Here is a 16865-nt window from a genome sequence, read left to right on the forward strand (position 1 = left end):
CCTAATTTGCACTTGCATATACAGCCTCCCTTGTAGGTTCTTCACCCACACGTAGTCCACTCAGGTCCGTTTATAGCATGCCCATTGTCCTTCACACCCAAAGAATTATCTCTCATCAGCATCATGCTTGAACAGTTTTCCAAAATGGAAATAAAACCACCACCTCTCATATCAGCAATTTCCTTTCAAACAGCAAAGAGAGAGAGGGATGGCATGACGCACTTTTTTTATTTTCCTTATCACGTTGGTATTTAATTCTTTCTTCTTTGTCCTTTGAGCTCCAACGTGCAGCTAGGATCGCCAGGTGCCACTCAGCTCTCTGGAACTTCTCAGGGCTGACTTACCTGATTAACCCCTTGCATTTCCTCAGCTTGCTTTTGGAGCTGATTGCAGCCCGCAGGTAAACAGCAACACAGTGTATTAGTTTGGTCCAGCCACAGTATTAGTCTGGCTAACCACAGTGTTTTAGAACATCTCCTGCCAACCAGTCCACAGCACCTCCTCCAGCACCAGTCTCTCCATTTGCCATTTCATTAGCCTTCTGTTTTGGGGCTGTACTTGTACTACACTTCATGTGTACTATCAGAGTTTTGAACAGAGGAAATACGAACTGCAGCAGAATAAATTCTAAGAAATTACAATTACCCTCAATTTATTTCAAACTGAATAAAGTTAAACAGAAGACAAAACATGGACATTGTCAGATGGAATATAAGCCGATCATAAAACTAAAGGTCTCCTTCAGTTCATCTGAGCAGTTTGCCAACCTGTGTGATCTACTGTATAGCCTAAGATTCATCTGCTTTGAACCTAAGGGCTTTATTTTCGGCTGGCGTTAAGGCGTCACTAGTGTCAAACGATCAAATCAAATCGTATTTGTCACATGCGCTGAATACAACAGGTAGACCTTACCGTGAAAAGCCCTTAAACAATGCAGTTCAAGAAATAGAGTTAAGAAAATATTTACTAATTAAACTAAAGCAAAAAATAAAATAAAAAGTAACAAAATTACAAAACAATAACGAGGATATAGACAGGGGGTACCGGTGCCGAGTCAATGTGCGGAGGTACAGGTTAGTCGAGGTCATTTGTAAATGTAGGTAGGGGTAAAGTGACTATGCATAGATAATAGACTGGGTGGTCAATTGATTAATTGTTCAGGAGTCTTATGGCTTGGGGGTAGAAGCTGTTAAAGAGCCTTTTGTACCTAGACTTGGTGCTCAAGTACCACTTGCCGTGAGGTAGCAGAGAGAATATTCTTTGATAAGGGTGGATGGAGTCTGATCATTTCTTGGGCCTTCCTCTGACACCGCCTAGCATATAGGTCCTGGATGGCAGGAAGATTAGCCCCAGTGATGTACTGGGCTGTATGCACTACCCTCTGTAGCGCCTTACGGTCAGATGCTGAGCAGTTGCCATACTAGGCGGTGATGCAACCGGTCAAGATGCTCTCGATGGTGCAGCTGTATAACTTTTTGAGGATTTGGGGACCCATGCCAAATCTTTTTAGACTCCTGAGGGGGAAAAGGTATTGTTGTGCCCTCTTCACGACTGTCTTGGTGTGTTTGGACCATGATAGTTTGTTGGTGATGTGGACACCTAGGCATTTGAAACGCTCGACCTGCTCCACTACAGCCCTGTCAATATTAATGGGGGCCTGTTAGGCCCTCCTTTTCCTGTAGTCCACAAACAGCTCCTTTGTCTTGATCACATTGAGGGAGAGGTTGTTGTCCTGGCACCACACTGCCAGGTCTCTGACCTCCTCCCTATAGGCTGTTTCATCGTTGTCGGTGATCAGGCATACCACTGTTGTGTCGTCAAAACAAACTTAATGTTAGTGTTAGATTCATGCTTGGCCACAAAGTCGTGGGTGAACAGGGAGTACAGGAGGGAACTAAGCACGCACCCCGAGGGGCTGTTGTGTTGAGGATCAGCGTGGCGTATTTGATGTTACCTACCCTTACCACCTGAGGGCGGCCCGTCAGAAAGTCCAGTTGCAGAAGGAGGTGCTTAGTCCCAGGGTCCTTAGCTTAGTGATGAGCTTTGTGGGCACTATGGTGTTGAACGCTGAGCTGTAGTCAATGAATAGCATTCTCACATAGGTGTTCCTTTTGTACAGGTGGGAAAGGGCAGTGCTGAGCACGATTGAAATTGCTTCATCTGTGGACCTGTTTCAGGCGGTATGAGAATTGGTGTGGGTCTAGGGTTTCCGGGATGATGGTGTTGATGTGAGCAATGACCAGCCTTTCAAAGCACTTCATGGCTATTGACGTGAGTGCTACGGGGCAGTAGTCATTTAGGCAGGTTACCTTCACATTCTTGGGCACAGGGTCTATGGTGGTCTGCTTGAAACATGTAGGTATTACAGACTTGGTCAGGGAGAGGTTGAAAATATCAGTAAAGACACTTGCTCTGAGAACATGTCCTGATACTCCATCTGGCCCTGCGACCTTGTGAATGTTGACCTGTTTAACCTCTTTCAGCTAGGGGGCACTATTACTAAGGTAAACGGACTATTTCTCAGGCCCAGATGCTAGAATATGCATATAATTGACAGATTAGGATAGAAACCTCTAAAGTTTCCAAAACTGTCAAAATATTGTCTGTGAGTATAACAGAACTGATTTTGCAGGCGAAAACCTGAGGAAATCCAACCCGGACGTGTTTTTATTTGGAAAAATCCCTGTTCCATTGCTTGCCCATCCTCCATTTAAAGGGGTATCAACCAGATTCCTTTTCCAATGGCTTCCTCAGGCTGTGACCAGGCTTTAGACATAGTTTCAAGCTTTTATTTTGAAAAATTAGCGAGATTTATCAWAACGCGTCAGRTGTCCTTTGATTAGTTCATGCGCCCGAGAGTTGTAGCTCGACATTYTCTTTCTCTGTAGTATTGAATAGTTTACCGTCCGGTTGAAATATKATCGATTATGTATGTTWAAAACAACCTGAGGATTGATTATAAAAAAACGTTTGACATGTTTCTACGAACATTACGGATACTTTTTGGAATTTTCGTCTGCCCTTCAGGACCGGCACGAGCATGTGGTTTTCTGAACATAACGCGCAAACCAAATGGAGGTTTTTGGTTATAAAAATAATCTTTATCGAACAAAAATAACATTTATTGTGTAACTGGGAGTCTCGTGAGTGCAAACATCCGAAGATCAAAAGGTAAGCGATTAATTGTATTGCTTTTCTGACTTTCGTGACCAAGCTAATTTGCGGCTAGCTGTTCTTACTGTTTTGTCTAGTGATTGATAAACTCACAAATGCTTGGATTGCTTTCGCTGTAAAGCATACTTTCAATCTGACACGATAGGTGGATTAACAACAAGCTAAGCTGTGTTTTGGTATATTTCCCTTGTGATTTCATGATTATAAATATTATTTTTTAATTTGGCGCTCTGCAATTCAGCGGTTGTTTACGAAAATGATCCCGCTAAAGGGATCCGTGCGTCAAGAAGTTAAAAGGGCTTGCTCACATCGGCTTCGGAGTGCGTGATCACACAGTTGTCCGGAATAGCTGGTGCTCTCATGCATGCTTCAGTGTTGCTTGCCTCGTGTCACTGGGCAGCTCGCGGCTAGGTTTCCATTTGTAGTCCGTAATAGTTTGCAAGCCCTGCCACATCCGACGAGCATCAGAGCCGATGTAGTAGGATTCAATCTTAGTCCTGTATTGACACTTTGCCAGTTTGATAGTTTGTCTGAGTGCATAACGGGATTTCTTATAAACTTCCGGATTAGTGCCCTGCCCCTTGAAAGCGGCAGCTCTATCCTTTAGCTCGGTTCGGATGTTGCCTGTAATCCATGGCTTCTGGTTGGGATATGTACATACAGTCACTATGGGGATGACGTCATCGATGCACTTATTGATGAAGCCGGTGACTGAGGTGGTATACTCCTCAATGCCATTGGATGAATCCTGGAACATATTCCAGTCTGTGCTAGCAAAACAGTCCTGTAGCGTAGCATCATCTGATTACTTCCTTATTGAGCAAGTTTCTGGTACTTGCTGCTTTAGTTTTGCTTGTAAGCAGGAATCAGGAGGATAGAATTACGGTCAGATTTGCCAAATGGAAGGTGAGGGAGAGCTTTGTATGCATCACTGTGTATGGAGTAAAGCTGGCCGAGAGTTTTTCTCCCCCCTCTGGTTGCACATGTGACAATGCTGGTAGAAATGAGGTAAAAAAGGATTTAAGTTTGCCTGCATTAAAGTCCCCGGCCACTAAGAGCGCCGCTTCTGGATAAGTATTTTCTTGTTTGCTTATGGACTTATACAGCTCGTTGAGTGCATTCTTAGTGCCCGCATTGGTTTGTGGTGTTAAATAGACAGCTACGAATTCTCACAAGGCACCCCGACCTTCTCCATGTATCTCCATCTTTTCTTCACACTAATGACAGGGATTTGGGCCTGCTCTCTGGGAAGCAGTATATCCTTCGAGTTGGACTCATTAAATAAAAAATCTTCTTCCGGTTCGAAGTGAGTAATTGCTCTTCTGATGTCCAGAAGCTATTTTCGGGAGTGATGCACCGATATTACATTTTTGGCCGACACCTATATCCAATATTTTCCTTGCCCCAAAAAATTATACCGATAACCGATATTTACAATTTTTGCGGCCTTTTAAAGCATTCTAGTACAGTTAAATAGTTAACACACACACACCTGGATGCACCGGTCTAAGGCACTACATCTGTGCAAGAGGCTTCACTACAGTCCCTGGTTCGAATCCAGGCTGTATCACATCCGGCCATGATTGGGAGTCCCATAGTGTAGAGCACAATTGGCCCAGCGTCGTCCGGGTTTGGTCGGGGTAGGCAGTCATTGTAAATAAGAATTTGTTCTCAACTGACTTGCCTAGTTAAATAAAGGTTACACACACAAACATACACTAAAAAGTTGTTTTGTTGGCATTTACGTATGTTCCCATTACCAGTAAAACATAATCAAAACCTATTTCTTTCACTTACTTGCTGTGCTGTTTGGTTGTTCATTTGTTCAGTCGTTTCATTCTCAACCAGGATTTCTATGGAACGCCGTTTGGGTCTCTGCATGTCAAAAAAGATAGTTGACTAATCAGGACCTGAAAATGACTGCACGTCACAATTTTACGCGTTCATTGATTACACTATCACTTGTATTTCATATGTCACAACAATTCCTCGATACGTATGCTATGATGCTGGTAAAGTTGTCTCGGGCACCTACAGCGCTGGTCATAAAAAAAGCTAGCTAGCTCAAGGATGCAAATATTGTTCTTCCCCAAAAACAGCAAAACAACAATCTGTTTCAGTAGCTATCATTAGCTAGCTAACTATATAGCTAGGTGTCGTCATCGAAAATAACCCTAATTTATATGACAGTTCTTATTTGATTAATGGTTGTCAGACCCATCAATGTGAAGCTAGCCACAATAAGGATTAGCCACAATAGTGGACTTTGCGGTTAGTCTTCAATATAAAAGTATGGCATAATTCTACTCTTTGTATTCATTTGCATCACTATCAATGACATACTTTTAGTTTGAAAGCAAACCTCAAAATCCACTATTGTTCCTAATCCTTATTGTGCCTAGCTTCCTAACACATAACCTGGTCCGGTCGAGCCTCACTAGCCAGAAGAAGCTAGCTGGCTGCTTATAACATTCGCTTTGGGCAACAGGGTTAAGTAGCTGGCTAGCTATGAATTTTCATATACTGAAGTTTAATTCTATAGGCGAACAACAAGTGGCAACCTAGCTAATACTTACTTAAGGATTCCTAAATCATTGCTAAGCATAATGAAAATGACTGCAGTTTCTACTGGTCATTGTTTTCAGGCTGGTTGTATTGGTGCTAGCTAGGTACCAAGCTAAAGCTAGCTACCCCCAGAAGTTGCGGTCGAACAAATTATGCTTTATTACCAACGCGGTATTGTAAACACATCGTTCGTGCCGGTATTTGTTTGCAGACTTTCTTGTACAGCTTTGACAGTGCTACTGCATCTTTTTTGACACACAAAGACCTAAACGGCTTTCCATAGTATGTATGTCGGGAAGCTATTTTACTTTTATTTTTTTATTTAACTAGGCATGTCAGTTAAGAACAATTTCTTATTTACAACGACTGCCTAGGAAAAGTGGGTTAACTGCCTTGTTCAGGTGCAGAATGACAGATTTTTACTTTGTCAGCTTGGGGATTCGATCTAGAAAACTTTCGGTTACTGGCCCAACGCTCTGAGCACCCAAGCGAATAGCAGTGACGCCATTACTGTGTAACTCCGGTAGGGCAACATCTGAAAAATTGCACAATTGGTAGTGTGTACCGGTGCTCAACCAGTCGGCGAAAGCCAACATCACCCACGACAGAACGGTTGATTGTCAAGGGCAATGAATTCCATTATCTTGGCTTTAATGGAGTTCGCCTTTGAGTTGTCTCGCTGAATTTTTTTTACTCTTTCAAATGACTTCTCGACTTGCTGACTGCTCGAGCTACACAGCAGACATTGTGGGCTAGGTTAGGAATGCTGTGTTGCAACAGCGAAGGTAGCAGCAACTTCATGTAAAAAATAAGTTACAAACTATGCTAAAAAAACTAACAAAATAGCACAGTTGGTTAGGATCACGTAAAACGGCAGCCAAACCCTCAGCCGCCATTATCCAAAGTGATAATTTCATGCAGTGCCGACAGGGATATTTGAAACCAACCAAAAGCTGGTTTTAGCGGTACCCCTGTTGTTTTAGTTTTATTTGATTAAAAACCAAGCATAGCCTCCCCTCCTCTCAATTAAGGCATTTTTTGCCTGCCCAATGCAATTGCAAAGTAGTCAAGACTGTCGATAAAGGGTTTGGCTTCTGTGACCACTTGGAAACAAATCTTAAATCACCAAAGCTTTATTAAAATATCAAGTTTGAGAGGAGTAAAACTGAGCTGACGTTCCCTTTTCATCTATGCATTGTAGGCAGGACCACATTATTTTAGCTATGCAGGTCTCGTTTTGGATGTGCGTCAAACCCTCCATAGTCTGCGTTGATTGAATATTACATGCCCACAGGGAAAATGGTGCCTTGAAGTGTGACAGACTATTTAAAACAAGTTGTTTCGTTTTGATTATACATTTTCTTTTTAGGCCTCATCAATAATTAATTGAATCTTGCTTATTGACAATGCTTGGCATGTCCATGCCAAAATGCAATTTAGATTGGGCCTAGCCCCTATATCAGTGTGAATGCCATTGAAGCCATGCAATTACTGAAAATTGGATCAAGTTAACCTATTTAGCAAAGATGGGATAGGTCTACCTTTTGTTATTTCATTTCTGTAAGTCATTTAAGAAACTATTTTAGACTAACATTGGAATTGAAGTTGATTCCAAGGCAATACATAAAATACCATAAATACACAACCTGAAGCAACCACATATTTCGCCATGGAGCACGTTCTGATTGGCCAGTGAGGGGCCAAGCCTCGACACAATCACAGCTTGTTAATTCATCAAAACCCAGCCCTTTCGCGCCAACGCCAACAAGTGCGCCAACAATTGTGATTTCTGACACCCATGAACCTATAGTGCAACCGCCTACACTTAGATTTACTATTGCGTAAGGTTTGTTAAAATAGAGCCGTAAACCAAAGCCAATTCCAACAACAAATATCATTATACCAGAACTAATAAAACATCCTGGGACAATTCTGACATACAGCAGCAAATAACGTAAGGTCATTTGCGCTCTAATGAGCAACGCTGTCCAAGACATCAGATAAAGGCATTCTGAGCACAATTGACAGGAAGTCAGTAATGCGGTTGGGGCAAGGTTTGTCATGCACACTATCACCCGTCAATTCCGCCTTCACTGCTGCAAGCCCCCTTCCGATGTGAATTGATTGTAAATGTAATGATAACAACCAGCCGACGAGATCTGGTGCCCGTTTCTTTAATATGTTACCACCTTGCAGACACACAGCTGTAAAGCGGATTAGAGTGGGCCATTTAAAAAAAAATTGGCCACACCTACAGTAGGAGGAAGGGGTTGATAACTGTCACACACTGTGGCAGCCAATTTGTTTGCTATGTAAATAGATTGAGGTGACAGCAGTCTCCAAAATGGCTAGATCATCAACCCCACTGGGTTGAGAAACAAAGTATTTTACCAGCTTTTGAGAGCATTGAATCATGTCAATATGTTTTCCACATGCATTTCCTAATCATTAGTATGTGTCAAAAGGCATTTTGTCCACTGAAAGGTTACCTACACTCAGTGGTCAGGTTTTTTGTTACACGACCACGTTCACAAAAATGGTTCGCTCCTACAGAGAGTGAGTCAAATGGCCGTGGCATGCTAAAAGTAACCAGTCAAAAGTTACTCATTCAAGGGTTCTTTATTTTTACTATTTTATACATTGTAGAATAATAGTGAAGACATCAAAACTATGAAATAACCCAATGTAGAATCATGTAGGAAAAAAAAAAAGTTAAACAAATCAAAATATATTTCATGGTTTAGATTCTTCAAAGTAGCCACCCTTTGCCTTGATGACAGCTTTGCACACTTTTCGCATTCTCTCAACCAGCTTCTTGAGGTTGTCACCTGGAATGCATTTCAATTAACATGTGTGCCTTCTTAAAAGTTCATTTGTGATAGAAGATAGCACTATTTGGTAAAAATTCATATTATGGCAAGAATACGTCAAATAAGTAAACGACAGTCCATCAATACTTTAAGACATGAAGGTCAGTAAACCCGGAACATTTCAAGAACTTTGAAAGTTTCTTCAAATCAAATCAAATTTGATTAGTCACATGTGCCGAAAACAACAGGTGTAGACCTTACAGTGAAATGCTTACTTACGAGCCCCTAACAGTGCAGTAAAAAAAAAAAAATACGGATGAGAATAAAAGTAACAAGGTATTAAAGAGCAGCAGTAAAAAAAATAACATATACAGGGGGGTGCCGGTACAGAGTCAATGTGCGGGGGCACCGGTTAGTTGAGGAAGTATGTACATGTAGGCAGAGTTATTTAAGTGACTATGCATAGATGACAACAGAGTGGCGGTGGTGTGGAGAGGGGGGGGGGGGGGGGGGCAATGAAATAGTTGGGTAACCAATTGACTAGATGCTCAGGAGTCTTAGGGCTTGGGGGTAGAAGCTGTTTAGAAGCCTTCTGAACCTAGACTTGGCGCTCCGGTACCGCCTGACGTGCGTTAGCAGAGAAAACAGTATGACTAGGGTGGCTGGAGTCTTTGACAATTTTAAGTGCCTTCCTCTGACTGATATAGAGGCCCTGGATGGCAGGAAGCTTGGCCCCAGTGATGTACTGGGCCGTACGCACTACCCTCTGTAGGACCTTGCGGTCGGAGGCCGAGCAGTTGCCATACCAGGCAGTGATGCAACCAGTCAGGATGCTCTCGATGGTGCAGCTGTAGAACCTTTTGAGGATCTGAGGACACATGCCAAATCTTTTCAGTCTCCGGAGGGGGAATAGGTTATGTTGTGCCCGCTTCACTACTGTCTTGGTGTGCTTAGACCATGTTAGTTTGTTGGTGATGTGGACATCTAGGAAATTGAAGCTCTCAACCTGCTCTACTGGAGCCCCATCGATGAGAATAGGGGCGTGCTCGGCCCTCTGTTTCCTGTAGTCCACAATCATCTCCTTTGTCTTGATCACATTGAGGGAGAGGTTGTTGTCCTGGCACCACACGGCCAGGTCTCTGACCTCCCCCCTATAGGCTGTCTCGTTGTTGTCGGTGATCAGGCCTACCACTGTGGTGATGGTATTTAATGACAGTGTTGGAGTCGTTCCTGGCCATGCAGTCATGAGTGAACAGGGAGTACAGGAGGGGGCTGAGCACGCACCCATGAGGGGCCCTTGTGTTGAGGATCAGCGTAGCGGATGTGTTGTTACCTACCCTTACCACCTGGGGGCGGCCTGGCAGGAAGTCCAGGATCCAGTTGCAAAGGAAGGTGTTTAGTCCCAGGGTCCTTAGCTTATTGATGAGCTTAGAGGGCACTATGGAGTTGAACGCTAAGCTGTAGTCAATGAAAAGCATTCTCACATAGGTGTTCCTTTTGTCCAGGTGGGAAAGGGCAGTGTGGAGTGCAATAAAGATGATATCATCTGTTGGGGCGGTATGCAAATTGGAGCGGGTCTAGGGTTTCTGGGATGATGGTGTTGATGTGAGCCTGGGCACCTGGGCAGCTCTCAGCTGTGTTTCCCTTTGTAGTTTGTAATGGTTTGCAAGCCCTGCCACATCCGACGAGCGTCAGAGCCGGTGTAGTATGACTCAATCTTAGTCCTGTATTGATGCTTTGCCTGTCTGATGGTTCTTCGGAGGGCATAGCGGGATTTCTTATAAGCTTCCGGGTTAGAGTCCCGCACCTTGAAAGCGGCAGCTCTAGCCTGTATCTTAGTGCGAATGCTGCCTGTAATCTATGGCTTCTGATTGGGGTATGTACGATCACTGTGGGGACGACGTCATCGATGCACTTATTGATGAAGTTGCAAAAACCATCAAGCGCTATGATGAAACTGGCTCTCATGAGGACCACCACAAGAAAGGAACACCCAGTTACCTCTGCTGCAGAGGATTAGTTCAATAGAGTTACCAGCCTCAGAAATTGCAGCCCAAATAAACGCTTCAGAGTTCAAGTAACAGATACATCTCAACATCAACTGTTCAGAGGAGAACGTGTGAATCAGGCCTTCATGGTCGAATTGCTGCAAAGAAACCACTACTAAAGGACACCAATAAGAAGAGACTTGCTAGGGCCAAGAGACACAGGCAATGGACATTAGACTGGTGGAAATTTGTCCTTTGGTCTGGAGTCCAAATCTGCGATTTTTAGATCCAACCGCCGTGTCTTTGTGAGACACGATGTGGGTGAACGGAGGATGTACACGTGTATTTCCCACCGTAAAACATGGAGGTGGAGGTGTCACTGTGTGGGGGTGCTTTGCTGGTGACAATGTCAGCGATTTATTTAGAATTCAAGGCACACTTAACCAGTATGGCTACCACAGCATTCTGCAGCAATACGCCATCCCATCTGGTTTGGGCTTAGTGGGATTATTATTTGTTTTTCAACAGGACAATGACCCAACACACCTCCAGGCTGTGTACGGGCTATTTTACCAAGATGGAGTGATGCATCAGATGACCTGGCCTCCACACTCCCCCGAACTCAACCAAATTGAGATGGTTTGGGATGAGTCGGACCGCAGAAGGAAAAGCAGCCAACAAGGAAAAAGGAAAGGAAAAGCAGCCAACACGTGCTCAGCATATGTGGGAACTCTTTCAAGACTGTTGGAAAAGCATTCCAGGTTCAGCTGATTGAGAGAATGCCAAGAGTGTGCAAAGCTGTCATCAAGGCAAAGGGTGGCTATTTGAAGAATCTCAAATATAAAATATATTTTGATTTGTTGAAACCCTTGAATGAGTAGGTGTTCTAAAACTTTTGACTGGTAGTGTGCAGACAGGCATCAAAGCTACGGTTTGATTGAACGTTAGAATGGGCAAAACGAGTGACCTAAACTACTTTGAGCGTGGTATGATCGTCTGTGCCAGGCGCACCGGTCCCAGTACCTCAGAAACGTCCGGCCTCCTGGGATTTTCACAAATGACAGTGTCTCTAGGGTTTACCGTGAATAGTGCGACAAACTAAAAAAGTCCAGTCAGCGGCAGTCCTGTGGGCGAAAACAGCTCGTTGATGAAAGGTCGAAAGAGAATGGAAAGAATTGTACAAGCTAACAGGCAGGCCATAAACAGGCAAATAACGGCACAGGACAGAACGGCATTTCTGAACCCACAACTCGTCGGACCTTGTCATGGATGGGTTATTGCAGCAGACGACCACACCGGGTTCTACTCCTATCAGCTAACAAGAACAAGCAGCTCCAGTGGGCACGTGATCACCAACACTGGACAATTGAGGAGTGGAAAAACATTGGCTGGTCCGACGAATCCCAGTTCCTGTTGCGTCATGCTGATGGCAGTCAGGATTTAGCGTAACCACACGATGGCGGTGGTGGTGTAATGGTGTGGGGAATGTTTTCCTGGCACACGTTAGGTCCCTTGATACCAACTGAGCAACGTTTCCATGACCTCAAGAATTAAGAAGGTTCTGGAGGCAAAAGGCGGTCCGACCCGGTATTAGACGGGTACACCTAATAAACTGGCCACAGTGTATATTATCACTGAAAGGAAGATACATCAGGGAATTGAATGGCTACACCTACAAGATGAAAGAATTTAAAATACCTGAAATCATGTACTTTTTTTACATCCTCGCCATGTATATCAAACATTTCCCTCGAGACAGGAGCTTTATAGCTCTGTCACACAATAAGGGAGCCAGTCAGTGCACTGTGTATACCACACCGGTATGGTGGAGTTTAGGGTTGTCTGGAGCCCATCAGCCCATGGGCCTGAATGAGCCTCATCTTCGCAGGGCAGAATGAGCAGGGGCAGGTGAGGTGGAAGAGAGAGCGAGAGAGAGAGCGTGCGCACACGAAAAAGAGGAGTCTATGGACAGCCTTTCATCAGCCGTCAGGGAGAGCCAGGCACAGTGTGGATTAAAGACACACAAACACTGAAATGGAACATCAAACAGAGGCGAGTGGAGAGCTGCGTCAGAGCATCTCTGATCACCCCAATGGGCACAGGAAGTGCCCCTTCTATCTCTACATACCAGCGCTGGTGAGATGCTGAAGGCCAGACTGCAGAGATGAACTGGGGAAGTTGTTCCAGGTGAATTGGCAAAATGAGAGGATCCTTTGACAATACATGATGTACAAAAATGGCAGGTCTTACAGTGAAAAATTAGGGGATCTCGCTTTAATAATTAGTGAAAAGACAGGACAGTGGGAGGGACCGAAAACACAGAAAGAGAGAAAGAAAAAGATCAAATAAATAAAAAGAAGTAAGCTCTCTAGGTCACAGCGTTGAGGGATGCCCAGTGTGCACCTGTAGTCTAGTCCTGCTTCTGACACATCAATCTGTGGGGAGCTCCTCTGAACAGGCGGTGTGCACAGCACTACTGCTGACTGTGTACAGACAGACTCACTAGAGGAGAAGCTCAGTCTGCTGAAGACAGTGAATATACTCAGAGATTGCTCCTATATCCAGCCACTGAGCCACCATGAACCTCGGGATAGCCACAGGTATTCGCTCTCTGAATGGGTCCGAGTCTGAACCCCTCCCTGTTCAACTGGGTCCTAGACTTCCTGACGGGCCGACCCCAGGTGGTGAAGGTAGGCAACAACACTCTGCCACGCTGATCCTCAACATGGGGACGCTACAGGGGTGCGTACTCAGCTTCTCCTGTACTCCTTGTTCACCCATGACTACGTGGCTACTAGAGTTGACCCCAATTATTAGGTCGATAGGCTGTTGGTCGAAATAGTTTATTTTTATTGAGCAGTAGATTACACACACACACAAATGTCCCTTTTTCAGGACACTGTCTTTCAAAGATAATTAGTAAAAATTTGAATAACTTCACAGATCTTCATTGTAAAGGGTTTAAAACACTGTTTCCCATGCTTGTTCAAAGAACCATAAACAATTAATGCACACAACATGCAACAGTGGAACGGTCGTTAAGACACTAACAGCTTACAGACGGTAGACAATTAAGGTCACAGTTATGAAAACTTAGGACACTAAAGAGGCCTTTCTACTGACTCTGAAAAATACCAAAAGAAAGATGCCACAGGTCACTGCTCATCTGCGTGAACGTGCCTTAGGCATGCTGCAAGGAGGCATGAGGACTGCAGATGTGGCCAGGGCAAATTGCAATGTCCGTACTGTGAGACGCCTAAGACAGTGCTACAGGGAGACAGGACGGACAGCTGATCGTCCTTGCAGTGGCAGACCACGTACATCCGAACATCACACCTGCGGGACAGGTACAGGATGGCAACAACTGCTCGAGTTACACCAGGAACGCACAATCCCTCCATCAGTGTTCAGACTGTCCGCAATAGGTTGAGAGAGGCTGGACTGAGGGCTTGTTGGCCTGTTGTAAGGCAGGTCCTCACCAGACATCACCGGCAACAACGTTGCCTATGAACACAAACCCAGTCGCTGTACCAAACAGGACTGGCAAAAAGTGCTCTTCACTGACGAGTCGAGGTTGTGTCTCACCAGGGGTGATGGTCGGATTTGCGTTTATCATCGAAGGAATGAGTGTTCCACAGAGGCCTGTACTCTGGAGCGGGATCGATTTGGAGGTGGAGGGTACGTCATGGTCTGGGGTAGTGTGTCCCAGCATCATCGGACTGAGCTTGTTGTCATTGCAGGCAATCTCAACGCTATGCGTTACAGGGAAGACATCCTCCTCCCTCATGTAGTACCCTTCCTGCAGGCTCATCCTGACATGACCCTCCAGCATCACAATGCCACCAGCCATACTGCTCGTTCTGTGCGTGATTTCCTGCAAGACAGGAATGTCAGTGTTCAGCCATGGCCAGCGAAGAGCCCGGATCTCAATCCCATTGAGCACATCTGGGACCTGTTGGATCGGAGGGTGAGGGCTAGGGCCATTCCCCCCAGAAATATCCAGGAACTTGCAGGTGCCTTGGTGGAAGAGTGGGGTTACATCTCACAGCAAGAACTGGCAAATCTGGTGCAGTCCATGAGGAGGAGATGCACTGCAGTACTTAATGCAGCTGGTGGCTACACCAGATACTGACTGTTACTTTTGACCCCCCTTTGTTCAGGGCCACATTCTTTAATTTACGTAAGTCACATGTCTGTTGTTTAATCTTGTTATTTTCATACAAATATCTACACGTTAATTTTGCTGAAAATAAACGCAGTTGACAGTGAGAGGACGTTCTTTTTTTTGCTGAGTTTACATACACATACAGTACCAGTCAAAAGTTTGCACACACCTACTCGTTCCAGGATTTTTCTTTATTTCACTATTTTCTACATTGTAGAATAATAGTTTAGACATCAAATCTATGAAATAACACATATGGAATCATGTAGTAAGAAAGAAAAAAAAGTGTTTAACTTTGAGATTCTTCAAAGTAGCCACCCTTTGCATTGATGACAGCTTTGCACACTCTTGGCATTCTCTCAACCAGCTTCTTGAGGTAGTCACCTGGAATGCATTTCAATTAATAGGTGTGCCTGGTTAAAAGTTCATTTGTGTAATTTCTTTCCTTCTTAATGCGTTTGGGCCAATCAGTTGTGTTGTGACAAGGTAGGGGTAGTATACAGAAGATAGCCCTATTTGGAAAAATACCATGTCCATATTGTGGCAAGACCAGATCAAAAAAGCAAAGAGTAAATCATTATTTTAAAGACAATAAGGTCAGTCAATCCAGAACATTTCAAGAACTTCGAACGTTTCTTCAAGCGCAGTTGCAAAAACCATCAAGTGCTATGATGAAACTGGCTCTCATGAGGACCGCCACATAAAAGGAAGAACCAGTTACCTCTGCTGCAGAGGGTAAGTTCATTAGAGTTATATATAAAATATAAAATATATTTTGATTTGTTTAACACTTTTTTGGTTACTACATGATTCCATATGTGTTATTTCATAGTTTTGATGTCTTCACTATTATTCTATAATAATATAATAAATAAAACCCCTTGAATGAGTATGTGTCCAAACTTTTGACTGGTACTGTATGTATGTATGTATGTATGTATGTATGTATGTATGTATGTATGTATGTATGTATGTATGTATGTATGTATGTATGTATGTACGTACAGTGGGGAGAACAAGTATTTGATACACTGACGATTTTGCAGGTTTTCCTACTTACAAAGCATGTAGAGGTCTGTAATTTTTAATCATAGGTACACTTCAACGGTGAGAGACGGAATCTAAAACAAAAATCCAGAAAATCACATTGTATGATTTTTAAGTAATTAATTTGCATTATGTACGTAGATATATATATTTTTTTAATGGCTCACGACGCACCCGTCTTTTTCGCACCCATCTCAGTGTTCTAATCCATTGTTAGGCCGTGGGGATGGCACAGTCCAAGAAGGGGAGTGTGGCTACACGTCTCTCTCCAGAATGTGCTCTCTCCCATCAATTTGTGCACATTCATTGTTTCATCACCTCATTGTGTGAATTGTTTGTGTTTGATTGTTAGTGTCTATCAATTCCCCATTACATAGATCACCAGTATTACATTTACCGTTAATTCCTATAATTTCTCATCTACAATGTTTGGTCATGTCTGTTAATGCAATCAATACATTATTATTCCAGTCTTAACGTTCTCATTGTCAGAGTGGAGAAACAAGTTTCTTTATGTCATTCTATTTACGGGTTGTCAACTTAGTCACTGTTTTGTTTGGAGCGCTCCTGTCAACGTTGAGTAAGGACGCACAACTGGTTACGCATAGAAGTGGTCCTATAGGATTCCTGGCCTGCACGCAAATGTAGGCATAAAAATGTGCCCATTTGGGGATCTGATAGTATTTCTGATTGGCTTAATGCACCACCACTAATGAGCTGTGGAGCTTCAAAGTATTTTTTTCTTCACCTCAAACAGCAAGCAAATGATGGCAAAATCTACGAAAGCTAGTAGGAGTGGGAGGAGGATGGTCGGGACAGGTTAAGTTAAAAAAACATATATATTTTTTTTTACACTTCTGGTTATCTTGATCTCTGACTCCCTCAAGTAATTTGTGTCTTATTTCATCAAACAGTGAACTTATAGCATCAGACACGCTCAATGCATATATACTTAATATTATTAAAACACATTATTAAAAAACACGACTTTCGGTCGACCAAGATTTGTATTTTATTTTTGTCGGGGAAAGCCCCAGTGGCCACGCACATCTCCAACTCAATCATCAAGTTTGCTTACGACACAACAGTAGTTGGTCTGATTACCAACAACGATGA

The 16865-nt window shown here is 43.6% G+C and overlaps 1 protein-coding gene across 3 annotated transcripts in view; it reads right to left on the reverse strand.

Moving 5' to 3' along the window:
- LOC111951873 (PDZ domain-containing protein 8) overlaps positions 1-16865 on the reverse strand; it is a 74077-nt gene that overhangs the window by 14305 nt on the left and 42907 nt on the right. For 2 of the 3 annotated variants that reach the window (XR_011474070.1, XM_070434905.1), the window contains exon 4: positions 4972-5049. The exons of the other annotated variant lie outside the window; for it this stretch is intronic. Coding sequence is in view for 1 of the 2 variants with exons in the window: in XM_070434905.1 (XP_070291006.1) it covers positions 4972-5049 (78 nt within the window). In the remaining variant the exon portion in view is untranslated. The remainder of the gene's footprint in view (positions 1-4971; positions 5050-16865) is intronic. 3 annotated transcript variants of the gene reach the window in all.

The sequence above is a fragment of the Salvelinus sp. IW2-2015 genome, linkage group LG25 (genome assembly GCF_002910315.2).
Source record: "Salvelinus sp. IW2-2015 linkage group LG25, ASM291031v2, whole genome shotgun sequence".
Taxonomy (NCBI): Eukaryota; Metazoa; Chordata; class Actinopteri; order Salmoniformes; family Salmonidae; genus Salvelinus; species Salvelinus sp. IW2-2015.